The sequence below is a fragment of the Chiloscyllium plagiosum genome, chromosome 22 (assembly GCF_004010195.1).
Source record: "Chiloscyllium plagiosum isolate BGI_BamShark_2017 chromosome 22, ASM401019v2, whole genome shotgun sequence".
Lineage (NCBI taxonomy): Eukaryota > Metazoa > Chordata > Chondrichthyes > Orectolobiformes > Hemiscylliidae > Chiloscyllium > Chiloscyllium plagiosum.
The window spans coordinates 1,712,863-1,740,661 of record NC_057731.1 but is presented as its reverse complement, the minus strand read 5'-3'; the positions used below and the strand labels follow the sequence as shown (position 1 = coordinate 1,740,661).

General features: G+C 44.7%; 1 protein-coding gene across 1 annotated transcript in view; it reads right to left on the bottom strand.

Annotated features, from left to right (window-relative positions):
* The window catches only part of pkd2l1 (polycystic kidney disease 2-like 1), an 86,927-nt gene that overhangs the window by 10,405 nt on the left and 48,723 nt on the right, over positions 1-27,799 (bottom strand). Inside the window, exons 4-10 of the mRNA XM_043712286.1 lie at positions 24,400-24,647; positions 21,728-21,952; positions 18,319-18,547; positions 16,617-16,787; positions 11,254-11,435; positions 6,419-6,539; positions 3,593-3,691 (exon numbers count right to left, since the gene is read on the bottom strand). Of these exons, the coding sequence (XP_043568221.1) occupies positions 3,593-3,691; positions 6,419-6,539; positions 11,254-11,435; positions 16,617-16,787; positions 18,319-18,547; positions 21,728-21,952; positions 24,400-24,647 (1,275 nt within the window). The remainder of the gene's footprint in view (positions 1-3,592; positions 3,692-6,418; positions 6,540-11,253; positions 11,436-16,616; positions 16,788-18,318; positions 18,548-21,727; positions 21,953-24,399; positions 24,648-27,799) is intronic.

Here is a 27,799-nt window from a genome sequence, read left to right as displayed (position 1 = left end):
GCTCACCACTTGTGTAGTGAGGAATTGGAAAAGGGTCACCATTTCCTCCATGACTTCTTTTAGCAGCCTCAGATTCAGTCTATCCAGCCCTGGGTATTTGTCCATCTTTAAGCCAAGTTTCTATTATAGCAATGGCACCATACCACTGGTGTCAATCTGTACCCTCAGCTCAGCAGTTTTATTGAGTATACTCCTTTTGTTTACAGATATGCATTTTTTAACACTGCCACATTCCTGTGCTGGACACTTTTAATCCCTACTTCCTCTGTCTTTCAGAGTCACTCACTAGATATCCGCCTCCCGTTCCCTGCTCGAAATTTACTCCCAGGTTCCCATTCCTCGCCAAATCTAATTTCAACTTTCTCCAATACCACTACAAAACCTTGTATCTTCCTCAAAAGTGGCAGTTTGCCCAAATTCGATGCCTCCCACCTCCACCAGTTTCTCAGTCATGTGTTCAATTACTACTTTCTCCAGTTGTTTGGGCATAACATGTGGGTTTGGGGCAGGGGGTGGGGGGGGGAGGGGGGTGCATTCCTGACACTAATACTTCAGGGTCCTGTTTTTCCACCCCCTGCTTAGCTCCCTGAAATCGGCTTTCAGGACCTCATTACTTTTGCTATCGAAGTCATTGGCACCAATACTCCTGGCATGCCGTCCTGCACTGTCCACTGAACCAGGATTGATCAGCTGGCTTGATGGTAATGGTTGAGTGGGGGATATACCGGGTCATGAGGTTGCAGAATGCGTTGGAGTGCAATTCTGCTGCTGTTGATGTCCTACAGCACCTCATGGACACCCAGTCTTGAGTTGCAAGATCTATTCACAATCTGTCCCATTTAGCACGGTGATTAGTGCTACACAACATGATAAAGGGTATTTGCAATATGAAGGTGATACATCATCTCCACAAGAACTGTGCAGTGGTCAATCTTACTGATACTGTCATGGACAAATGCATCTGCAGCTGGCAGATTGGGAAGGATGAGGGTCCACCCTGTCGCAGACCCTGTCTAGCAGCTGTGTCCTTTCGGACCTGACCAGTTCAATCAGTAGTACTGTGTCCAGGCAACTCGATGGTGGACACTGAGATACCCCACCCAGAGTACATCTAATGCCACTCTCAGTGCTTCCTCAAGTATTGCTCAACATGGAGGATTATGCATTCAATAACCAAGGGAGGACATTACGTGATATTCAGAAGGAAGTTTCCTTGCCCATGTTTGAACAGATCAATGATGAGTCAATGTTGAAGACGCAAGTTCTACCTGACTGTACAGCACTGTACTGCCATCTGTGATAGGGCAGGATATGTTGATGGATGTTGATGGGCATTGGCTGTAAGTTCTGACTCAGACGGTGTCGGTTTGGTGTTTGACCAGGTCTGTGGGAGTGTTCTCTCAGCCTCAGGCAGTTATGAAAAGAGGGTCCCCTGGACAGAGTGTGTCTATATTACAGGGTCCCCCGGATAGGCCGTGTCTATGATACAGGGTCCCCCGGATAGGCCGTGTCTATGATACAGGGTCCCCCAGATAGGCCGTGTCTATGATACAGGGTCCCCCGGATAGTCCGTGTCTATGATACAGGGTTCCCCGGATAGGCCGTGTCTATGATACAGGGTTCCCCGGATAGGCCATGTCTATGATACAGGGTCCCCTGGATAGGGCGTGTCTATGATACAGGGTCCCCCGGATAGGCCATGTCTATGATACAGGGTTCCCTGGATAGTCCGTGTCTATGATACAGGGTTCCCCGGATAGGCCGTGTCTATGATACAGGGTCCCCCGGATAGGCCGTGTCTATGATACAGGGTTCCCTGGATAGGCTGTGTCTATGATACAGGGTTACCTGGATAGGCTGTGTCTATGATACAGGGTCCCCCGGATAGGCCGTGTCTATGATACAGGGTCCCCCGGATAGGCCGTGTCTATGATACAGGGTTACCTGGATAGGCTGTGTCTATGATACAGGGTTACCTGGATAGGGCATGTCTATGATACAGGGTCCCCCGGATAGGCTGTGTCTATGATACAGGGTCCCCCGGATAGGCCGTGTCTATGATACAGGGTTCCCCGGATAGGCCGTGTCTATGATACAGGGTTCCCCGGATAGGCCGTGTCTATGATACAGGGTTCCCCGGATAGGCCGTGTCTATGATACAGGGTTCCCCGGATAGGCCGTGTCTATGATACAGGGTTCCCCGGATAGGCCGTGTCTATGATACAGGGTTCCCCGGATAGGCCGTGTCTATGATACAGGGTTCCCCGGATAGGCCGTGTCTATGATACAGGGTTCCCCGGATAGGCCGTGTCTATGATACAGGGTTCCCCGGATAGGCCGTGTCTATGATACAGGGTTCCCCGGATAGGCCGTGTCTATGATACAGGGTTCCCCGGATAGGCCGTGTCTATGATACAGGGTTCCCCGGATAGGCCGTGTCTATGATACAGGGTTCCCCGGATAGGCCGTGTCTATGATACAGGGTCCCCCGGATAGGCCGTGTCTATGATACAGGGTTCCCCGGATAGGCCGTGTCTATGATACAGGGTTCCCTGGATAGGGCGTGTCTATGATACAGGGTTCCCTGGATAGGCTGAGTCTATGATACAGGGTTCCCTGGATAGGCCATGTCTATGATACAGGGTCCCCCGGATAGGGCGTGTCTATGATACAGGGTTCCCTGGATAGGCCGTGTCTATGATACAGGGTCCCCCGGATAGGGCGTGTCTATGATACAGGGTTCCCTGGATAGGCTGTGTCTATGATACAGGGTTCCCTGGATAGGGTGCGTCTGTGTTACAGGGTTCCCTGATTACAGTACATCTATGTTACAGGGTCCACTGAATAGGGTACGTCTATGTTACAGGGTTCCCCAGATAGGGTGTGTCCATGTTATAGGGTCCCCTGGATAGAGTGCGTCTGCGTTTCAGGGTCCCCTGAATAGGGTATGTCTATGTTACAGGGTTCCCCAGACAGGATGCGTCTGTTTACAGGGTCCCCCGGACAGGGTGTGTATTTGTTTGATATTTATGGCATTCATTTTTATAATTCACTGATTTTCCTGCAGCGGTTGTAAATTGAGCAGCTAGGTTAGGATCCCAACTGGGGAGGTGAGAGATTTCCTTCCCTTAAGGGGCTTTGCTAAACCGGATGGTTTTATTAACAAGATCAGTTCTCCATTTCTGATTCCATCAGCCCTGATGGGGGAGCTCACAGTGACTCTCAGTCACCTGAGGGAGGTGGAATCCTGCTCAGGGGGTTGCCACCGAAAGCCCACTCCCCCCATCCCCCTCAGGAATGTGAGGTCCATTTGCCTTCTCAGGCTTCTTGCTGCGTTCAGCCACCTCTGCTGCCAGCGCTGATGGGCAATCTCCCAGCTGGCAGGACCTCTGCCACTCAGACTCTCTGGTCTAAGACTCTCTGGTCTGTGTTCCAGGAACAAACAAGAACTAATTTAATGCCTCCTTGTTATAAACATAGGGTTGATATGTATAATCCCCACCAAATCTCAATCTGATCAGTGTTAATCATTCCCCAATGGAAGGCTTTCACTGGGACTATTGAGAAAGAGTGTTGTCACAGACAGGTTCACCTGTTTAATGAAGTCTGTAATCTGGAGTTCGCTCTTTTGAACAGAGAGATCAGCTTTCACCTCAGAATACGTATCATTTATAATCGCCAGGAACATGTTCTGAAAGAGAGAATAGTGTCTTGTAAAACAGTTGTACAAATTAATTACTGTAAATTTAATAATCATTAAACTGGATCAAAAATCTCAGATTGTAAACAATTGGTTCATTTCTAGAAATGTGTCGATTTCACTGCAGAAAAAAATCATCTTAACCCCACTTCTCGGCGTTTGAGGTGCCAGCCAGTAAATACTGAGTCATGTTTGCCTGTCCAGTTCTGGTATGACTTCCACAATATTATCCTTCAGCTGTTCATCGAATATTTGTGTCACCACCTGGGAGTTTTGTATCATTGTTTCCACAGCCTCAGGCCCTGGGAATGCATCGCAAAGCCTCACTCCCCTCACTCTCCATCCTAGTATTTTGGGACCTCACATTGCAGAGCCCTTAATCAAGAGTCTGCTTCTGTCTACTCTGCGCCATTCTTGCATCACTCTGCTGTTTTCCTGTCTTTCTTTGTGTTTGTATTTCCTTGTTCCAGGCAATATCTTAATGGGAAAATCAATTTTTAAAAAATTGCAGATGCTGGAAATCAGAAAAAAAAAACAGAAATTGCTGCAGAAACTCAGCAGGTCTGGCAGCATCTGTGGAGAGAAATCAAAGTTAATGTTTCGGGTCCAGTGTCCCTTATTTTTAAATGGCCTGAGTTGCAGCTTTTGACATCGCTTCAACCAATGCTGATGGTTGCTCATAAAACCCTCTTAATGATGTTGACCCATCAGCCACTTTCCCAGGCCCTCCCCAGCCTCTTATGTTTTATGCATTCACAGGATGTGGTGTTGCAGGCTGGAGCAGCATTTATTGCCCATCCCTAATTACCCAGAGGGCACTTAAGAGTCAACCACATTGCTGTGGTCTAGAGTCAAAGAGTGTGGCGCTGGAAAAGCACAGCCGGTCAGGCAACATCCGAGGAGCAGGACAGTCAATGTTTTGGGCATAAGTCTTTCATCAGGAATGAGGCTTCTGGGCCAAGGGGGTTGACAGATAAATGGGAGGGGGGTCTTGAGTCACATGTAGGTCAGACCAGGTCAGGATGGCAGTTTCTCTCCCTAAAGGACATTAGCAAACCAGATGGGTTTACCTGACTGTTGACAATGGATTCATGGTCATTGTTAGACTCTTAATTCCAGATTTTTTTATTGAATTCAATGTCCCCCATGGGAGAATTTGAACTCCTGTCCCTAGAACATTACCAGGTTCCCTGGAATAACAGTCCAGCGATCAGTCGTGCGATCCAAATCTAACTACACTTTCCTTAGGAATTCATAATTCCTTTTAAGTTCACAGGAGATCAATGAGGCATTCAGAGTGGGGAGAACATCCCACTTTTCCACGGCATGTTCTCACAAGCAGCTAAAGGGATAAAGTCATAGAGTTACACAGCATGGAAACAGACCCTTCAGTTCAACTCGTCCATGCTGACCAGACATCCCAATGTAACCAAGTCCCATTTGCCAGCATTTGGCCCTTATCCCTCTACACCCTTCCTATTCATGTACCCATTCAGACACCTTTTAAATGTTGGAATTGTACCAGCCTCCACCACTTCCTCTGGCAGCTCGTCCCATGAATGAATGCATGAATGAATGACTGGTCAAGCTATTGTTGACAATGAGGTGGATTGATGGCCAGGGCACTGCACGTTCTTCCTGCTCAGTGGTTGATACTATGTCTCAGCAGGTGAATCCCTCAGAAGTTGACCTCTGAGTTAATCTCTCAGGGTGACCTCTCAGGGGTTGACCTCTCAGGGTTATCTGTCTGGATTACCTCTCGGGTGATCTTCATGGGATGATCTCTCAAGGGGCAATCTCTTAGACTGGTCTGTCAGGCTGAAATCTCATGGGTGATCTCAGACTAATCTCTCAAGTGGTTTGCGATGGGTTCACTGAATTTGACTGGGCCTGGAGTATTTTGCAGGGCTGTATTCTCTTGTGCTGTTGAACAGTGTTGCTTCTATCTATGTCCCCTTACACTTGTCTGCCTTCAGCTACCCAGAAGAATGAGAAGAGAGCTCCTCGGACAGGGGGCTTGGACAGGGCAGAGGCTGACAGAGTGAAAATGTTCAATCATGAGGGGTACAGACTCAGGATAAAGAGCCAAGCATTTCAGGCTGCAATAAGGAGAAATTTGTTCATTTAAAGGGTTTGACATTTTGAAATTTTCTATCTCAGGAAGTTATGGATGTTCCATTATTGAATTGATTTAAGGCCAGGACAGAGAGCGAGAGAGAGACTTTAGTCTGTCAGAGAATGGATGGATATGGGAGAAGGGGAGGAAAGTGGAGTCAAAGCTCAAGATTGGCCACAAATGGCAGAGAAAGCTCAATGGGCTGACTGGTCTGTCTGCTTCTATTTGTTATGTCCTTAACATGGATGTCCTGCCAATGGGAGTAGCTGAGATCAACAGTATAAACACATTTACAACTGAGGAGGCTTCATTTGAATGACTGAGGAGGCTTCATTTACTCACTCACTGACTGACTGCAATATTAAAATATAACACTTAGCACCAACCTCCTAGAATATACCTGGCTAAGCCTTTGTCTTACTTTAGCCTAACAAGATCACTGAGAAAAACATGCATTTTTATTATCAGCTGGCTCTGAATCACTTTAGAATTTGTCCATCTCTCTTTCTGCGTCAGCAATCCCACCATTAAATAAAGACTTGCCCCATTTGTTGACTGTCATTAGAAAATCAACCTCCAGTTGTACACAAACTGAAACTTACAAGCAGAACGAAGAAGACAAAGAAAACGTAGGTGACAAAATAAATTGGACCCAAGATTCTGTTGGCATTATCTATCTCATCGAAGTTGAAGTCACCAAGGATTATTCGAAACTGAGTGAAGCTGCAAAGACATCAGAGCAGTGTTAGAAATAGTAAACCATGTGACTGACTGCAAGTACATTGAAAACTTTGAAAGGTCCTGTTGCCACTTGCTGAATGATGGATTCCAATGATTGATATCAGTCGAAGTGGCCCCTAATTGTCTTTTCTCTCTTCCTCTTTCCGGGATTAGTTTCCACCTGTTTGGTGATGATACCCAGCTCTCCATCACCACCCCCTCTCTCTTGCCCCTGTTGCTCATTGATCAGACTGTCAATCAGGAATTCTTCCATTGGACCAGTTTGATTATGACCCCCATTCCCCCTCCATTTCCTAGCAACTGACCTCCTCCCCTTCCATACCAATCTTCTGAGACTAAACTAGTCCATTAGCAATCCTGCTGATATATTTGACCCTGAGATTAGCTAATTGCCAAGCTATCCATTCCATCACTCAGAATGTACAATTTGGCCTCCACATGTAGCGTGAGTTTGCCTGTAATTTGCTTATCTGCTGCTGAAACCTCTTCCATGGCTTTGCTGCCTTAACTCTTGTAGATCAACAAGCACATGGGTGGTAGGGGGAATGGGACTTGGTGCCAGTAAGGACATAGACAGACAAGTTTCCATTCAACACCCCAACTGTGGAACTTTTCATCCAATCTCAGCATCTACTGATTGACTGGACTGCAGCCCTAATCACCTTTGATACGATCTTTTATTTTATTTTTCTACATTTATAAGAATAAGATTGCAATGCTAAACTTCTTAACTTATTTCTTTATTCTTCTACTTCTGTAATTAAGATTTTGTACCTAGACACTTTGTACCTAAGAAGGTGTCATGTGTGATGACATTGTTACACTGTCATCTTGTACCCTGTACTTGAGCACATGTGACAATAAAACCTAAATCTAAATCTCCAGTAAAACCATTGCCCTCCCTCATCCTGCTCATTTCCACCAATGTGGCCCTCATACCAATTCCCTCAAGTGCCAGGGACACTGAATTGAAAGTGTATTGTGGATAACTGGTTCAGCTATTCACCACATGAAGTCCTGCTCTCCCTTGGTCAAAGAGCTCATAAACCCAGCATCATCCACCAATTCAGAAATAGTCCCTGCTGTAACCATCTTCTTAAATCCCTCTCCTGTATCTTCTTCACCCTCACTTCCAACAAACCAGAGGAACTCATGAGCTTCTTTGTCACAAAAATAAAAGTCATCTGATGAGCTTCCCCTGTCACATCACCTCCTCCCCCTTCACCTTGCCAGCAGGTCAAACTTCTTCTAACACCCCTCCTTCCTCTCTTCCTCCAGGTCAAACCTCCTCCATCACCTCCCTCTTCCCCTCTCCCTCCAGGTCAAACCTCTTCGAACACCCACTCCCCCTATCCCTCGAGGTCAAACTTCCTCTAACAATCCCCTTCTTCTCTCCCACCAAGTCAAACTTTCTCTAACACCACTCTCCCTTCTCTGCTTGAACCCTGACTCACACCTTCCTCTCGAGTTTTAACAGAAATTCTTTCATGCAATATGGCTGTCACTGGCAATATGGCTGTCACTGGCTGGGCCAATATTTGTTGCCAGTCCCTAACTGCTCTTGAACTGAGTTACTGACTGGGATGTTTCAGAGGGCTCTTAACAGCTAACGGAGTGACTTATATTTTAGGCTGGGCAAGGATGACAGATTTCTTTTCTGAAAGGGTTTTCACAGCAATTGCTGGTAGTTTCAGTGATGGTGAAACTAGCCTCACGTTCCAGATCTTATACATTCAGCAGCTGCCCTGGGATTTGAACCCAGCTCTCCACAGCATTAGACTGGTCCTCTGGATGCTTCTGCTCAGGCAGTCCCTTCTTGTGAGTCCTGTGGAGAGTAAACAGTCCAACACTGGATCCTCACAGCCCGTCACAGGTAGGGGAGGAGGTGTTTGAATGAGGTGGTTCAGATTGTCACTGGATTTCTGTTCCAGAAATGCAAGCCCTATTCCATCATTACCCTGGCTTTGTCTCCTTTCCCCCTGATTTTTTTATTTTTTTTAATTTTCAAAAATATACTTTATTCATAAATATTTTGATGATCTATACAACTGGACATGCCATACATATGTAAACATTCCATTTCCTTGCATACCGAAACAGAGTAATCATTCCTATTTACAGGTCAGTACGATTACATTTTAAGCTGAGGCGTCAGCAGAGCCCAAATGACTGCATGGGCCCCCTGTTCTTCTTTAGGCAGGCAGACGTTACACGGTGGTCTTTCCCCACCGCGCCGTGGCGACAGTTGCCCCAAGCTTCAGCGCGTCCCTCAACACATAGTCCTGGACCTTGGAATGTGCCAGTCTGCAACACTCAGTCGGGGTCAACTCCTTCAGCTGGAAGATCAACAGGTTTCGGACCGCCGTCTCCTCTCCCCCTGATGCCCTCCAAACTTGGCTTATCCAAGAGACCCACTCCTGATCCTATTCCCACTTGAACAGCTCTCCCCTCCTGGCCACCACATTAGCTAGATTGTTAACAGTTTTCTCCCTTCGGGCAATGTTGCTTATCTGTCATTGCCTCTCTCTCTCTCTCGCCAAAAACATGACCCCACTACCCTGACAAAACTTTAACCAGTCTCCAATGACCTCTTTTCTTTCTCAAGTTACGACTGAACATACAAATTAGGAGCAGGAGTAGGCTATTCAGATCCGTGAGCCAGCTCCACCATTTAATAAGATCATGGGTGATTTGCTTACTCCATATCCCTGCTCCTTCCCATTCTCCTTATTGAAGGAAGGACGTAAATAGTTTTGGAATAAAGTCAGAGAAAGTTTACTGCAGTAATACCTGCAATGGGAGGATGGTGAACAGGTTAGCTTTGTATTCTCTGGAATTCAGGAGAATAAGAGAAGACTTTGATTGAAATGTAAAACCCTGAGGGGACTTGACCAGCTGGATGTGGAGAGGTCACCCATTTAAAAACAGGCAATTGTTTTTTTCTCTGGAAGGAGACTCTTTGACTATTTTTAACACAGAGGTGGATAGGTTCTTGTTAAGCAAGTGTGAGGGGGCTACATTTATTGGGGTGAGGTGGATTTGAGGTTACAATTGGATCTGCTATGATCTTACGGACTGGTCGAGCAGGGTCAAAGAGCTGAATAGCCTACTCCTGTTCTTGATCTGTGTGCTCATATGTTCCACAGCCACTGCTGGATGAGAAGAAACATTCTCTCAATAAACAGTTGGAAGACAGAAGCCATTGTTTTAGTTTCCACTCCAAACTCTGTTCCCTAGATTCTGATTCCGTCCCCCTCTGTGGAAACTGCCTGAGATTACATCACTCTGTTCTCAATGTCGGTGTCATGTTTGATCCTAAGTTGAGTTTGCAACCTCTCCATCAAGACCACTTACCTCAATCTGCTGACCATCACTGACTTTGCCACAGCTCAGCTCATCTACTGCTGAACCCCTCACCTGTGCCTTGTTAATATTCTAGCCTTGAATATTCAGTGCTCCCCTGCCCACAGTATTCTCTGTTAACTTATCTTCACCTGAAACTCTGCTGTCTGTGTCCTCACTCACAAACTCTGTCCCACTATTACCCCTGTGCTCAATCACCCACACTGGATCCCATTTAAGCACCGTTTTGATTTTAAAATGCAAATCTTTGTTCTCAGTCCTCCCGGTGTCTTGTCCCTCCCTATCTCTGTAATATCTTCCAGTCCCTGCAAGATATCTGTATGTATCTAATTCAGGTTACTAGAGCACCCCTTCCTTTATCCACTGCATCATTGGTGGCAGAGCCTTCAGTGCCAGATCCCAAAGCTTTGGAATCTCCTCCATAACATCTCTCTCTCACTTCCCTACTTTAAGACAGTAATTAAAACTTCGACAGGCTTTTGGTTACCTGACCTAATATTGCATTAAATGGCTCAGTATATTATTTTGTTTTATAATGCTGTAATGCTTTATTACTTTAAAAGATAGAACCCAAATATAAGATGTTGTTGTTCTATTTGTGATGTTCTAATCCATTGGGATTTCTTTAGAATTTGTTTTATTATTCATTCATGTGCGTGTCACTGTTCGGGCCAGCATTTATCACCCATCCCTAATTACCCAGGGGGCAATTAAGAGTCAATGACACTGCTGAGGGTCTGGAGTCACATGTAGGCCAGACCAGGTAAGGATAGTAGATTTCCTTCCCTAAAGGACATTAGTGAACAAGCTGGCTTTTTCTGACAATCGGCAACGGTTTCATGGTCATCAGTAGATTCTTAATTCCAGACTTTCATTGAATTCAATTTGCACCATCTGCTGTGACAGGATTCAAACCTGTGTTCCCAGAATGTGACCTGGGTCTCTGGATTAATAATCCAGTGATAATACTACCAGGCCCATCCCCCTCCCCATAAGGAATTGAGGGAATTTTGGAAGATCACAATGATGCATGTGCTAGTTGTGTCATCAACTCTTTCAGGACCCAACAAACAGGCTCTCCTCTTCAGTGGATTGTCAGCTTTCAGACCCTGGACTCTGTTACTTAACATTCCTCACCCTTAGCAGGGGTAATAGAGACATTTCTGGTTCATTTTTGTGTCTATTCCCATGGGAATCAGGGCCAGAGGAACGGGGACCTGAGAGCACAGCAAGAGCAGAAACAATAAACTGCGTTGGGTTGATTTGTTACAATAGCTGTGAGATGCTTTCTTTCTGTTATCATATAAATGATCGGGAGCTAGGAAGTACTCACATGCATTTGAGGAAAGTGCTGAAGTTCGCCACTTGAGTTCCAAAAAGAAGATATCCCAACTGAGCATAGGCGAAGAAAACAATGAAGAACATAATCGCAAAACCGAGGATGTCTTTAGCACATCGTGCTAAGGTTGAGGATAACTGGGTCATCGTCTTGTTAAAACTAATATATTTGAAGATCTGAGCAAAACAGAGAAATATTAAAACATGAAATTTATAAGAAAGATACTAGTGATTAAAAAGAGAACTATTAATTGAGTAATCATTATAAAAATATGCACCACAAGAACACACTGCCGCAAATCATACAGTACTAAGCCCTGCATGACATAATTGTATAATTGTGACGTGAATGCTGACTGCTCTCACTGCGAAGGACCTGTCCTGTTTCTAATACTCCCCACACAGCTTCACTAGGACCGTGACCAATGGATCCAGCCCACAGCAAGGGTTACTGTCACTGTGGCTGCGGTGCAACAAAGGCCCTGACAAAGTGAGGAGGATCAGATACTCCAGCAAGCCCAGGACCAGCAGCTTCCTCAGGAAGCAGGAGGTGGAGAAACTACAGGAGGCCCAGAATCGATTGTCGTCAATGCCATTTCCTGCAGCCGAGTGAGGCACAGAGTCACTGCAGACTCTGTCACAGGGTTGCCACAGTGGGACCTGGGACTCGAGTCTGGGGATGGGATAGGTGACCTTTCTATCCAAAGTGACAACTGCACTAATTTTTTATGTAGACAAGCAGGAGGCTGGAAGAACACAGCAAGCCAGGCAGCATCAGGAGGTGGAGAAGTCAACGGTCCGGGTATAACCCAAAACACTGATTTCTCCACCTCCTGATGCTGTCTGGCTTGCTGTGTTCTTCCAGCCTCCTGCTTGTCTACCTTGGATTCCAGCATCTGAAGTTTTTCTGTCTCCAACTATTTTTTTAATGTGGCTGGTTCCTTCCAAAGATCCACTGGGTACATGTGTGGGATCTCCCAATCCTTGTATCAAGGCTGTTCCTGATGTGCCAGAGCATGCCCACTTCATCTCATTTCTCTGTGCCGAGGACAGTGCTGTAGCCTGGGCGGAGGCTTTGCCACCCAGGAGCAGGACACATAGACCATGCACATGTCACACTGAGAAGGTCATATCATAACATGACTGTGTTCATCAATAAAAAAGGTCTCTATTCCTTCACTCTGCAGATCATCTGTAATCACCGGTACGGCATCTCTAAAGTCTGTTTCAGGTATCCTGGGAACTGCGATGAAGCCTAAATCCTTACAAATTATCATGTTACTGCTCTGTTTCATCTTATAAGAATAGTTACTGGGAGACAAGGGCTATCATCTGCAGCCAGGCCTGATGTCTCTGTTCCACAACCCTTTGACTGATGCTGTGCGAGGATAAATGTTCCCCATTCTTCCACCAGGCCCAGGGTGGAATAGACGCTAGACCTGAAAATGATGTTTTACTGTTTGCAATGGTCTGGAGGGGGGAGATTTGTGGTACATTCCAGACAGAGTGTGCTGCATAATTCCAGCGTGCTGTACTCTGCACTACTGAAGCAGGCAGAGGGGGAATGTAATAGATGCTGAAGAGTTGCGAGAGTGTCAGCAATCTTCTGAGGAGGAAGGTGGGGACAATGAGACGGAGAATATCACCCCCACCTGGATACAGTGCTGCAGTGACTTGCACAACAAGCCAGACAGGATTTCATGAACGCCCAGGTCCAATAAACATGGAATAAAAACAGAACATGCTGGAGAAACTCAGCAGGTCTGGCAGCATCTGAGGAGAGAGAAACAGTTAATGTTTCGAGTCCTTTGACTCTTCTCCAGGTCCGTTTCTCTTTCAGATTGTCATTATCTGGAATATTTTACTTTAATCACGGGATGAGAGTTGGTTGAAATGTTCATTGAGGAGAAAGTGAGGACTGCAGATGCTGGAGATCAGAGCTGAAAATGTGTTGCTGGAAAAGCGCAGCAGGTCAGGCAGCATCCAAGGAGCAGGAGAATCGACGTTTCGGGCATGAGCCCTTCTTCAGAAAATGTTCATTGACTCAGTTTGCGGTTGGAAAGCAGCTCCTGTCCATTCCCAGGAACAAATGCAGTGTTGTTGAATACATTAACAACGCATTAACAATTGTGTGAAGACTTCACGTGATGCTCCACCAGTTAATAACGATGATAGGTTTATATACAGGGTGTTGTAGGAAGGCTAGTGGTGCTAAGGATGAGTAACTACAGCTACAGTGACAGTCTATCGGACACGTAACGGTTTACAGTGCCAATATATTCACTAATATTAGGCGATTTTTACAATGATGTGCCACCCATGCTACCAGAAGTTTTTCTGTCCTTTTTTTGTTTTCGTCCCACTATATGTACCATAAAGAATTAATCGTGGCTGGCAGCTTTTGAGCTGATGCCCAGTGTGGCTTTGAAAGGTTCCACAATGTCCTGGCACCAGTGAGCATTTCTGCCATTGCTGAGCAGCCAACAGCAGAGGAGCTGCTCTGTAAAAGGCAATGTGATTACTGAATGAGAGGAACAATTCTGTAAAAGGCAGTGTGTAGTGATTGGAACCAGGTGGACCTCATTGAGTACAAAGTCCTTGATTGGGGTTGTTAACCTGGGCTAAATCAGCAGATACTGGGGGTTCCCTCTGAGAAGGACACTGCTTGTCACTGGCCACTCAGGTGTTTCCTCTTCCTGGTGGTGGAATGTAAACTTGTTGTTTTTCACTGTGTCCGACACCTGCACACATGACAGAAAAGAACAGTAGTCCCAGACATTCTGTTCATTCTAGAAACAAAACAGGTATGAGAGGGATTCAGCTCACTTTGAGAGCTGGCTCTGAGGGAACTGGATCAGTGTCAAGGGCTCTGCACCAGTAAATAAAGGGTGACTTGGGAACAGGATACCTGTGGAGTTATTTCAGGAGACATCTTTGACAAAAAAAACAGAAGCATCAGAGATTCTGTTAAAGAAAAAATACAGAAAATAAAAATTAACAGGGGGTTTAGAAACTCCTCAGTTTGAGGGGCTGACTGAGTTGGCTGGTTACAGCTAGTGTACTGTGCATTAGTGAATAAAGGATGACTTTGTGATGGGATAACGACCTCTATGCAGTTGTTGCAATGGTGATGGGAGAAAACAATAGGTACCTGAAGAACACTTGCTTGCAACAGTCAACTTGGAGTTGAGAATATCCATTTCAGGCATCATGCCTTTGTTTGACTTGTTTAACCCTACGTTTGAATACTGGGCCCAGTATGTGGAAAGAACGTGACAGTTTTTTCAGGCAAATGACATTGGGACAGATGAAAAACAAAGAGTAATTCTTCTGACTGTTTGAGGACCCACAGCATTTTTGGTTATAAGGGGCTTAACTTTCTCAAAGGTGCCAGACGCTGAAACCTTCCAAGAGTTGATGGAGTTGGTTAAGGAATATTACAACCCCAAACCTCCTTTGATTCTGAAATGTTATCAGTTTTATTCGGCTGTTAGAGAACTGGGGATATCCGTATTGGGATTTTTGATGAGCGTGAGATGACTGGCAGAGGCATGTGATTTTGAGTTAAGCCTGAAAACCAGATCCCTGAGTCAGCACAGTTTTACAGCAGCAGTTATCCATTTGAGTCTCCAACCCTACAGGGGCCTGAATCCCTTAACTAGCCATCTCCAAGTCAGGAGTGCCACCAATGGAAGCAAACTAACAGCTTCTTTATAAAGGTTTGGTATTATGACGCATGAAGATCAGCTGGGTATGGGTTTCTGTTGGGAGTGTGGTGCTGGAAAAGCACAGTAGGTTAGGCAGCATCCAAGGAGCAGGAAAATCGACATTTTGGGCAAAGTCAGGCATTTTGCGCAAAACGTTGATTTCCCTGCTCCTCGGATGCTGCCTAACCTACTGTGCTTTTCCAGCACCACACTCCCAACAGAAACCCATACCCAGCTGATCTTCACACTAACCTGTTGTGCTTTTCCAGCACCACACTTGTCTCTAATCTCCAGACTCTTATCTGCAGTCCTCACTTCCATCTGGGTGTGGCTTCCTGTTCAACTCCAGGACCTGAGTAGATAGCCCAGGCTGATGCAACTGACTATCTGTTGCTCTTTTGAACGTACTGTCTTGCAGATGAGACATTACATCATGACGCAATTTAAAATGCTGTGTGAAAGTGAGCAAGTTTTGATTTGAATAAGTGTCGTGAGTTCTCCAATGTTCCAATACCTCACTCTCCATCAGGAATCTCATTTCCAGCCTGTGGGGCTGTCCAGCTCTCTGTCAATGAGTTGAAAAATTGTCCTATAGACAGTTATTCCTCATGTAGCCTAGGGGAGACAACAGCCTGATGGTATCATCTCCGGATCACTAATCCAGAGACCCAGGTACTCTTCTGGACTTGGGTTCAAATCCAGCCATGGCAAATGCTGGAATTGTTATTCATAAAAATCCATGAAGCAATTATCATGAAAAACCCATCTCGTTTACTTATGTCCTTTAGGGATGGAAATCTGCTGTCTTTACCTGGTCTGGCCTACAAGTGACTCCAGACGCACAGTAATGTGGTTAACTCTTAACCAAATACAAAGTGCACCCTCCATCCTGATGCCATGTTGTTCTCCTTCTCTGACGTAATGTGGATTCACCCGTACCAGGATTTCTGATATGATCCGATGCTGGATTTCTGATATGAGTTATGGCTGGCAGGGAGAGGCAGGAGCTCTCTCAATAGTGAGAAAGAGAACCATGGAGTAGGCCAGCTGTGGAGCATCAGCACACATGCTCAAGAATGGAAAGTCTGGTAATGCTGAGGGACAGAGTCCCAGCAGGTTAGTTGACAGCGTGGCCACTGGCAGTGGAACAGGAAATAAGCTGGCACTGGAGGAGATGACTGATGACTGGCATGGGCACAATGGGCCAAAGAACCTCCTTTCAAAATTTCTCTGACTGTCTTTGACTGTAAAAGGTGCACCCAGTTTGTCAGGTCAGAGTGACCTGATGAACCTCTCAACAGACAGAACCATTAAGTGGAAAGCTATTTTTTTTTTCTTTTATATATATTTTTAAATGTATTTTAGTTTAGAAGTTATTTCATTTAGCAATGGATTTATCATTGTAATTTCAACTCACAGGTTTTAATATTTTATTTTCTGAAAGTGAAGATCCTGCAAAACCTAACTCAAGCTTTAACATTGATTTTCGATGATACACCCAATTCACATTTCAGCAGTGAAACTATAAGGTGAAGTGAGAACAACCTGTGAAATGATTAGAAAGTAATCAATTGACTGTAAAGTCTGGTATCAAAAAATTACAGGTGCTATTTCTTATTGATTTATTATCTATGAATAAGAAATTATTTACCTTAATCCAAGCAAAAAATAAGTTGACAGCATTCATGTTATTATACTGTGTCTGCCAAAAAGCCAAGAACTCAAAGTCAGCATAGGATTCGGGATCTGTCAGCAGTGCTCCCATCAGGATGTTCACCTTAATCGTACGGAAAATGTGGAAACCTATCGAAAGAAGAGAGAGCTGCAACAGAGAAACCAGAGGTTGGCCTTTTGTTCACTGCAATCAAAAAAGTATGTAAACTAAACTTGAATAGGAAGTAAGGCTTTTATAGTTTTTACAGTTTCTGGCCAAATATCTGTCAAATATTATTGCATTTTGATCATATTACAATAACCTTTGTGCCACAGAAAAAGGGAAGCATGGTGGCTCAGTGGTTAGCACTGCTCCCTCACAGCGCCAGGGCCCCAGGTTTGATTCCCGCATTCGGGTGACTGTCACTGTGCAGTTTGCACATTCTCCCCATGTTTACATGGGTTTCCACCCACAATCCAAAGATGTACAGGTCAGGTGAACTGGCCATGTTAAATTGCCTGTAGTGTCAGGTGTCTGAGTCAGGGGTAAATATAGGGTAGGGTAGGGTAGGGGAATGGGGCTGGGTGGATTACTCTTCAGAGGGTCATGTGGACTTGTTGGTCCAAATGGCCTGTTTCCTCACAGTAGGTAATCACATCTTTTAAAAAAAAAGGAAGTAGGAGCAGAACATGCCATTCAGTCTGCTCCACTATTCAGTGAGATTCTGGCAGATTTGAGAATCCTCAGCTCTACTTTCCTTCCTTTTCCCCTGTAATACTTGGTTCCTTTCCTGATTAAAATGTCTATCTCAATCCTAACTGTACGTAATGACCAGACACGACAGCCCTCTGCAGTGAAGAATTCCACAGGTTCACCACCCTCAGAGAGAAGAAATTCCTCTACATCTCTTTTAAATGCACAGCCCCTTATTCTGAGATTATCCCTTTGGCCATAGACTCTCTCATGGGGAAACAACAGGAGTAGGCCATTCAGCCCTGCTCTGCCATTTAATGTGAACATGGTTGATCCTCTAACTCAGTCCCCTGTTCCCACTTTCTCCCCATACCCTTTGATCTCCTTCACCCTAACTAACTCCTTCTTGAAACATTCAATGTTTGGCCTCAACTGCTTTCTGTGGCAGAGAATTCCCCAGGCTCACTGCTCTCTGGGTGAGGACATTTCTCCTCATCTCAGTCCTAAAGAGCCCACCCCTTATCCTTCGACTCTGACACCCTGATTTCTACTTATGTATCTGGGAATGAATACACATTTTCTTTGTAAATGCATTTGCCTGGTGCGCTGTAATTTGTCAAACTGATTTTACACATATAACATACACACATACATAAAATATACTTTGATTGCACACAGTGAACAGCTGCAAATTGAACTAAATATATTACTCCAAGCATCTGGAACTGGGTACATCTATTCTATTTATAAAGGAAAACAGTAAGTTGCATGATTGTACGTGATATTTATTCAGAGTGAGAACCCAGTGACATGTCACATAACATGGATGTTTCATTTTTGTCAGAAGAATTGACAGCACATGCCTTTTAACAGTTTTAAACACAACCAAAGCCAAGGCCCTCAGGGGCTGGTAATGAGGACACAATGTTTCCCAAAGAGAAGCAGTAAATGCATTGGCCAGTGTCAAGTCTATAGTTGGTGATGAGATGAAAAATCAAACACTTACCAAAATTACCACCAGGTCCAAACAATTCCAGATGCATTTGATGTATTGCAGTTTGTGAATTCTGATTTCTAATATCTCCTCCACAATGTAGTAAAGGATGAAGACGCAGAAGATCACTTCACAGCCAATAATAAAATAATCCCAGTTATTGACATAACGGATGAGTTTCACAGTACGGAACTGTGATGAGGGGATCGCACCGCCTGTAGCCGGGAATTCTACAACAAGCCTTGAAAAGAAAGTAATTCAAACTGATTACGGATAAATGTCCCACCACAGCTGTGAGGATATAATTGTAAGCTCTGCATGGAGGTTTTTCCCTTTATTTATTCACAGGATGAGGGTGTTGCTGGCACTTATTACCCATCGCTAATTGCCCAGAGGGCAGTTCTGAGTCAACCACATTGCTGTGGGTCTGGAGTCACATGTAGGCCAGGCCAGGTAAGGATACAGGCAGGAGGTTGGAAGAGCATAGCGAGCCAGGCCGCATCAGGAGGGAGAGAAGTCAACGTTTCAGGTGTAACCCTTCAGTCCTGAGGAAGAGCTACACCTGAAATGTCAACTTCTCTACCTCCTGATGCGGCCTGGCTTGCCGCGTTTTTCCAGCCTCCTGCCTGTCTACTTTGGATTCCAGCATCTGCAGTTTATTTTTGTCTCAGATGGCAGCTTCTTCCCCAAAAGGGACATGAGTGAACCAGATGGGTTTTTCCTGACAATCGACAATGGATTCATGCTCATCATTGGATTCTTAACTCTGGATATTTATCAAATTCAAATTCCACCACCTGTGGTGGCAGGATTCAAACCCAAGGTCCCCAGGATGTTATCTGGGACTCTGGGTTAACAGTCCAGGAATAATATTGCTAGGCCATCACCTTCCCCATGTCTATTATTAAATATTCAAACGTTCTTCAATTGTCATGTATTCCCATCACACAATCATTGTCAAGTTTTTACAAAGCCAATAGCAATTCTGGTACAAAAGCAAGATACCACAGAGGCAAAAAACCTGAAACAAGAAAGGAAAATACTGAGAAAACTCAACAGGTCAGGGAGCATCCATGGGAGAAAGGGACAGAGTTAATGTTTCACATCAATGATCTTTCCTCTTGAAACCTGACACAATCTGTTCTGGGAATGAAACTAATCATTGGTTTGTAAAACCACAAACTAATCAGTTAAAGGTTTTACGTTATAGTGCAATGGAAAGCCACAGAGCTACTTTAGCTGCATGTCACTCAATAACACTGTCACTGATCTTTACAAGAGCTTAATTTCTTCACCCATACATATCCCTTGATTCCCATATCCCTTGATTCCTCCTGTACTCAAAATGTCTCAATCTTAATTATGACCAATAACGGAACATCAAAAGGTTTACTAAATGGGGCTAAACCTCCTCATGTCAGTCCTAAATGACTGGCCCATCATCCTCAGACTGCGGCTCTATTTTCCAGACTCTCCACCCAGGGGAAATATTGCCTCAGCATTTCCACTTGTTGATGAAATCCACGATTTCTCAGAGTGAGGAAGGGAAGAATGTGTGAGCTGTTGTCTGCGCTAATTTTGATTTCAAATCCTGTATTTTGTGAGGCAACCCCTAACTGAAAGGGACACCAGAACAGTAGTTTTTTGACTCCTGAATGTGACATCAGATTTCTGGCAAACCACACTTCAGGGTGCTAGGCAAACGGACGCTAATTGAGAAAAACGCAGAAAGCGCTGAGAGATCAGATTTCAGCAGGAGGTTTTGTGTTGTGTGTGTGACTCAGCTGCTAAGAATAGAAACTGAAGACTGGGGGGTAGCCACAGGGATAGTGAAGTAAAATTCTTGTCCTTGTTTCAGCTTTTACCAGAGCTGGTCAGTGTATGACGGTGTTAATAAGGTGACGGTGACTCTGAGTAATCTGGCATGAACTGAGCTCAGGAGATTCTGCTGAAGCGCCCGCTTTTGGTGATGACTGTACCAGTGGAGCCCAAATGGATTAAACATTCTATTGGAGGGGAGTGGACTGTCAAGGTGTGTGTAAGGAAAAAATGAAGACAGAGTTGAGAAGGACCCTTTGGATCAATCCATAAGATCAATTATTCAGCTATTTTAACTATAATTAACAGCTTCTACTAACTAAAGTTTGCTTGTTGATTTATTTTTAATTAATGTTAGTTTTGGTTTGTTTGTTAAAGTAAAATAAACCAAAAGCCGACCTTCTCCAGTGGTTTCTTCTGTTAGGATCTTTCAGGAACTTTGTTTCTCAGCTTATCGGTTTTCACTGGGATCATAAAACCTTTATACATTTCAGTGAAGTCACCCCCTACCTACAAATCTCTAGATAATCTAGGACCATTCTCTTTAGTCATGCCTCATAGAACCTGCTAATGTCAGGGATTAATCTTGTGAGCCTCAGTGTGCTATCTCTAAGGCAAATGTATCCTTCCTTAGGCAAGAAGGCCAAAATAGTACACAATATTTCACCACAGTTTCTGGATTAGTGGTGCTGGAAGAGCACAGCAGTTCAGGCAGCATCCAAGGAGCAGTGAAATCGACGTTTCGGGCAAAAGCCCTTCATCAGGAATAAAGGGAGACAGCCTGAAGCGTGGAGAGATAAGCTAGAGGAGGGTGGGGGTGGGGGTGAAAGTAGCATAGAGTAAATGACCTGGGAGTTGCAGTGGGAGAGGGACTCCCTGAGATTCTTGTAGAGAGAGGAGGAAAACTTCTTCAAGGTAGGCATCCTTGCAAGAGGATTCGCAGTAGGGTTAAAATCAACGAGGTAAAAACAATGACTGCAGATGCTGGAAACCAGATTACCTCGATGATTTCAACACAGTCCTATACAACTGCAGTTATTATAGTACTATCTTACTGTAATAAAGGCTAACACACCATTTAACGTCCCAATAGCTTACTGTACCTGCACTTGAACCTTATGTGATTCATCTACAAACCCCTGATCACCAACACTGACCAGTGTCTCACTTGTATAAAAATTACTTGACTGCTATATTCTTCCTATCAGACTGAATGATTTTCTGCACATTATGGTATGCATAAGGGAAACTATTAAGGACAAATTTATTGGAATCTTTTCTTGGGTGTAGATACGAGATAAAGAGGAGTCAATAGATGTGGTCTTTTTGAATTTGGAAAAGTCACTCAGTAAGATGCTATACCCAAGGTTCATATACAAAATAAAAACTCCTCGATTTGAGGCTATAAATACTAACGGAAGGAGGACTGTTTAACTGTCAGGAAGCGAAGAGGAGAAACTGGATATTTTAACATTGCCAGGCTAATTAAGTTCTGCAAGGATCAGTGTTAGGAATTATAATCGGTATTAATGACTGAGAGTATGCTGATAGGAAAGAAATAGGCACAGTGAGGAGAACACAAAGAGATTGTGAGGAGACATACCTTATAACACAGAAGAGATTAATGTTTGCGTTGTAAACGGTGAAATCAATGAAGACTGCACGGGTCCCTCTGTCCAGCCAGAGACTCTCCTTAAGGTTTTGTAGAATTGCAGCACTTTCAACCATATCTGTCTTGAGGTCTTGATAATAGCCACCACCACCGTAGACAGTTAGCTTACCCCAGTGTGCAGAGCCTCCGAGTTCGGACTCTGAGTAATATGTCCACCTACACACGAAGACCACAGTCACAGTTAATGACAACAGACCTGGATTTCTACAGCATCTTTAACACAGAAATCTTTTATGAGATGCTTCACATAGATAGAGTAAGTAGATTAGATTAGATTAGATTACTTACAGTGTGGAAACAAGCCCTTCGGCCCACAAGGCCCACACCGTCCCGCCGAAGCGTAACCCACCCATACCCCTACATTTACCCCTTTACCTAACACTACGGGCAATTTAGCATGGCCAATTCACCTGACTTGCACATCTTTGGACTGTGGGAGGAAACCGGAGCCCCCGGAGGAAACCCACGCAGACACGGGGAGAACGTGCAAACTCCACACAGTCAGTCGCCTGAGTCGGGAATTGAACCCGGGTCTCTGGCGCTGCGAGGCAGCAGTGCTAACCACTGTGCCACCGTGCCGCCCACAAAGTGGACATTAATAGGAGAATTATGCAAAATGGGACAAAGCCTGCTGCAACCAAGGGGAAGAGCTGCTCTCTATTCACCCTGTCCATAACCCTGGAGGAGGCTACAGCACCTGGGTTTAAATCCCACCACATTACATGGTGGAAGTGAATTCACCTCTTAACCGAGGACAAAATCTAACTCAGCTGTAGACGGGATGAGCTGACTGGCTTTCCTGTAATTCATGAATAATTTGCTTAGATCAAAAGCCTGATGCTGATGAAAATACAACTCATTTGTTTGATTTAAATCAAAAATTCAACCTTGGCCAAATAAACACGATCTTGCTCTCTCAGCTGCTTTAGGTAATTGCTGGATCAATGTAAATATCAAAATACAATTGCTTTAACCCGCCATGTTTACCAGCTCAAACGTGCAATATCTATAGATTAAGCAGTCAATCTTTAATGCCATAATTAGCTTTTTAAAAATTAATCCTGGTTTGTATTTTATTGATAATGACTTTCCAAGACAATGTTCCTGTTGCAGACAGGAAGCAGCAGTGTTCAGAGGTCTATCACTTCATGACTGGGGCTCTACACCAACACGAGAAACCTGCCCCCACAACGATGGAAGAACAGGTCATTTATTTGTGGGCCATCCTTAAAACGAGAATGTCCAAGCTCTCCTTAGCACTTAGCAGATGTGTCAGATGACGAAACCGGAGAAGATGAAGAGTCAAAATTAAAGCACATGGACTGAACTGAGCTCACCTGGAACAATAACACAGGCTTTTCAATTAACCTTAATGGTGTCGGGATCAAGAAGAGAAATGAAGGCTAAAAATCGAAGCAGTCATAGAGTCATTGAGGTATACAGCATGGAAAGAGACCTTTTGATCCAACTTGTCCATGCTGACCAGATATACTAAATCAATCCAATCCCATTTGCCAGCATTTAGCCCATATCCCTCTAAACCCTTCCTATTCATATACCTATCCAGATATCTTTTAAATGTAGTAAATGTATCAGCCTCCACCACTTCCTCTGGCAGCTCATTCCATACATGTACCATCTTCTGTGTAAACAAGTTGGCCCTTAGATCTCTTTTATATCTTTGCCCTCTCACCTTAAATGTATGCCCTTAGTCTTGGACTCCCCTAGCTAGAAAAAAAAAACTTTTGGCTTTTCATCCTATCCATGCCCCTCATAATTTTATAAACCTCTATAAGGTCACCCCTCAGTCTCCGATGCTCCAGGGAAAACAGCCCCAGCCTATTCAGCCTTTCCCTACAGCTCAAACTCTCCAATCCTGGCAACATCCTTGTAAATCTTTTTGGCACCCTTGCAAGTTTAACATCTTTCCTAAAGCAGGGGGACAAGAATTGAACGCAGTATTCCAAAAGTGGCCTAACCAACGATCTGTACAGCTGCAACATGACATCCAAGGTCTGAGTTCAATGCACTGACCAATAAAGCTTGATGTATCAAACACCTTCTTCATTACCCTGTTTCTTCTCCAGTGTCTTCACCTTCAAGGAACTATGAACCTGCACATTCTTTGTTCAGTAACTCACCCCAGGACCTCACCATTAAGTGTATAAACCCTGTCCTGGTTTGCCTTTCCAAAATGCAACACCTCACATTTATCTGAATTAAACTCCATCTGCCATTACTCGGTCCATGGCCCATCTGATCAAGGTTCAGCTGAAGTCTGAGCTAACCTTCTTTGCTGTCCACTACACCTCTGATTTTGGTGTCATCTGCAAATGTACTAACCATGCCTCCTATATTCACATCCAAAACATTCATATAAATGACAAAACCCTTTTTGTCATTTGATGCAGTACACTTTGGTTGAAGAGCCCTAAGGTTGCTTGCTGTGATGCAGACCTCCAATCAAACATGCTGTCTGACTGAACCGTCAATAATAGTCATACACCTTGTGCACTTAAAGCAGGGGAAGGAAGAAGGCAGAATGATCTGTAGTATTGCTTGCAGTTGGCAATCCCTTTGGAAAGGAAATAGATCACACTCACGCAGACTCGTTCTTGATGGAGAATTTCCTCTCAGTGTCAGATGTATAGACATCATAGCACCCACTGATGTCTTTTTGAAAGTCCTTGTGAACCACGCAGGAATTATTCGTCACTTTGATCTGCCGGATACGGGGGACCCCCAGAAGAATGTTTTCGTAGTAAATAAACGAATGAGGTCCATGTGAAAATGAATCTCCATTGTACCACTTGGTCCAATACAGTCCATTGAGCAAGGGACCCTGTGCATACTGAACAGAGAATAACAGTGCTCCATCAAACAGGCAAAGGACAGAAATCAACAAAATATAATGTCAAGAATACTGATGTCTCAAAACCTCATTTACATTATTAGCTCTGTTTCTGCTTGTACCCTTAAACAGTTCTTTCAGCAGACAGCCCTGTTTGTTTAACAAAAAAGCGGGGTTCAGTATTTACCTCCATGTGTGATGCAGAAGGTGAGGGTCAGCAGCTCGAAGACTGGGGTGACAGCAGAGCAGTCACTGCTGACTGTACTCTGCTGGTGAGGTCCACAGAGCTACAGAACTCTCAGTGACATAGAGTTTCTGTTTCTGAGATGGTCAGATCAGAACTCATGATTTGGAGATGCCGGTGTTGGACTGGGGTGTACAAAGTTAAAAATCACACAGCACCAAGTTATAGTCCAACAGATTTAATTGGAAAGCTAGTGTGCTTCCAATTAAACCTGTTGGACTATAACCTGGTGTTGTATGATTTTTAACTTAGATCAGAACTCAGTGGTGTAATCCTGCAGGAGTTTCAGCTCATTTCCACAACCTGCACTTAGGATGGTCACTACCCTTAATCATAATTTCAGTCAGAGAGTCAGTCAGACAGACAGTTAGTCAGTCAGTCAGTCAAGCAGTTAATCACACAGTCACACAGTCAACCAGTCACAGTCAGTTAGCCACACAGACAGTCATTCTGGCACAGTCAGTCAGTCAGTCAAACAATTAGTCACACATCCAGTCAGTCTGTTAGTCAGACATCAGTCAATCCATCAGCCACACAGTTAGTCAGTCACACAGTCAGTCAGGTAAGCAACAGTCAACTAGTCAACCAAGCAGTTAATTTAGTGTAACAGAAATGTAAGTAAGCATAAAACTTTGACTGTATGTAACTTGGGACCATATCAGTGTGCATACTTGTTAATAAATTTCCAGATATCTGTCTCACAAGAATCTACTCTCCACGGTCCATGTTTGTATGGCTAGCACATAGGAAATCACTCTGACCATATCATACTCAGCAGGAGGGTTTGACCCTGAGGAAACCGCATTATCCAGTGTTTACTCAACTCGCAAAGAGTTTCACTCTCCACATGCCCAGCTGATACGCTCTTGCTAGCAGCAGATTCTGGAAGTGTAGGATTGTTTTCCAGGCAGCTGCTACCCACCTTACATCCTACGACAGTCTAAATTTCCTCATCCCTTTAAAAAAGGAGCAGCAGAGTAGAAAGTGGTAAACAGAGACAAGGTATATGTCTCTCTAGACTTGATTGCAGCCAATGATCTATGTTTGCAATTCACCTCACTTCACCTGACCTGCTGCTTCTCCCAAACCACCTCCATCTCAACCAATTCATCCACCCTTCAATAAAGGACTGAAGTGTGTACCTTATCTTTGCCAGTCCTTGATGGATTTCAGTAAGACAGTGATCTCTATAATCTGATCCCTTTCAGTCTTCAGCTGGAATACCCTTCAATGAAACAGTTAGTTTGCATTCACTGGAAATGTAAACGTCTCTGCCTGTTTCATTCACCTCACGTGACTCTAGTTCCAAATGGACTGCAGATGTTCCCTAGGTAAGTGCTCTTGATCCAAGTATCTTTTCAGACCTACAATATTGGGAATGACTTGCTTCTCCTGGCCCATGGGTTTGGAGCTGGCTGCTTAGTCCAGTGATTGATCTACTCCCTCTACCCCATATGGTGGTGCTTGAAGGATTCGGATGAATTGGGTCAATGTGTTTGTGCACATTCCTCCACTCCACACCATCTCGACTTCACCTCTGCACTTGCCTGCTGCAGTTTCTCGATGCGTTTGGAATCAGCCTTCTCCATTTTCGGTGACCTCGGGCCAGATACTTCCATGAGACAGCAGGGATGTTTGATCAGAGTTTTTTCATGGACATCCTGAAAGTGTTCCTGCTGACTTCCCGGGAGTCTAGCACTGGGACCATGTTCCAAGTCGAAAACCTTCAGGAATCTGGTGTCAGATATTAGAAACAGTGTGCCTCACCTGGCAGAGTTGGGTTTTGTCAGATTACTGCCTCGATGCTGTCCTGGAGTAACCTTAAGACAGGATGTTATTCCAGGACAGCCCTTGCTACCAGGCTGTGCGAATCTTGTGAAGTCATGTCTGGTAGCATTTCTCCATGATTTTGACAGAGGTGTCTGCTGTAGATTGTCCAATCCCCAAACACTTGGAGCATGGGATCGCTCCTACCCAGAAAACCATGACCTTAGTCGAGAGCTTGACATCCTGGCCCTCAAAACTGCTTTTCCTCAGGTGGCCAAAGTTTGAGCTAGCACACTGAAGAAGTTCACCATCTATACCTGCCCTAGGCAAAGGAAGCTCCCAGGATATAGGACATGGTCCACATTTTCTAGGGTCTCATCATTGATCTTAAGGCATGGGAAGAGGTCTTGTGCTTTGTGAGTTGGTCAGAAAAGGACCTGAGTGTTTAGTGAGAGACCTATTTTCTCAAACACTTCAGAGGTGGAATTGACAATGACCTAACAGTCAGTTTGAGAGTGAGTGCACACACAAGCATTATCAGAATTGAGCAACACGTTGGCTCAGTGGTTAGCTCTGCTGCCTCTCAGCACCAGGCACCTGGGTTTGACTCCCCCTCCGGTGACTGTCTATGTGGAGTTTGCACATTCTCCCCGTGTCTGTGTGAGGTCCCTCCTGGCGCTCTGCTTTCATCCCACAGCCCAAAGATGTGCAGGATAGGTGGGTTGGCCAGGCTAAATTGCCTGATGAAGGGCTTATGCCCAAAATATTGACTCTCCTGCTCCTCGGATGCTGTCTGACTTGCTGTGCTTTCCCAGACACTAACTTTCCAATATCTGCAGCCCTCACTTTCTCCCAGGCTATATTGCCTATAGTGTCCAGGGATGTGTAGTCTAGGTGGATTAGCCGTGGGGAATGCAGAGTTACAAGGATAGGGTGGGTCTGGGTGGGATATCCTTCAGAGGGTCAGTGTGAACTCAATGGGCTGAATGGATCAGTGGTGCTGGAAGAGCACAGCAATTCAGGCAGCATCCGAGGACAGGCAAAATCGACGTTTCGGGCAAAAGCCCTTCATCAGGAATAAAGGCAGAGAGCCTGAAGCGTGGAGAGATAAGCTAGAGGAGGGGGGGGGTGGGGAGAGAGT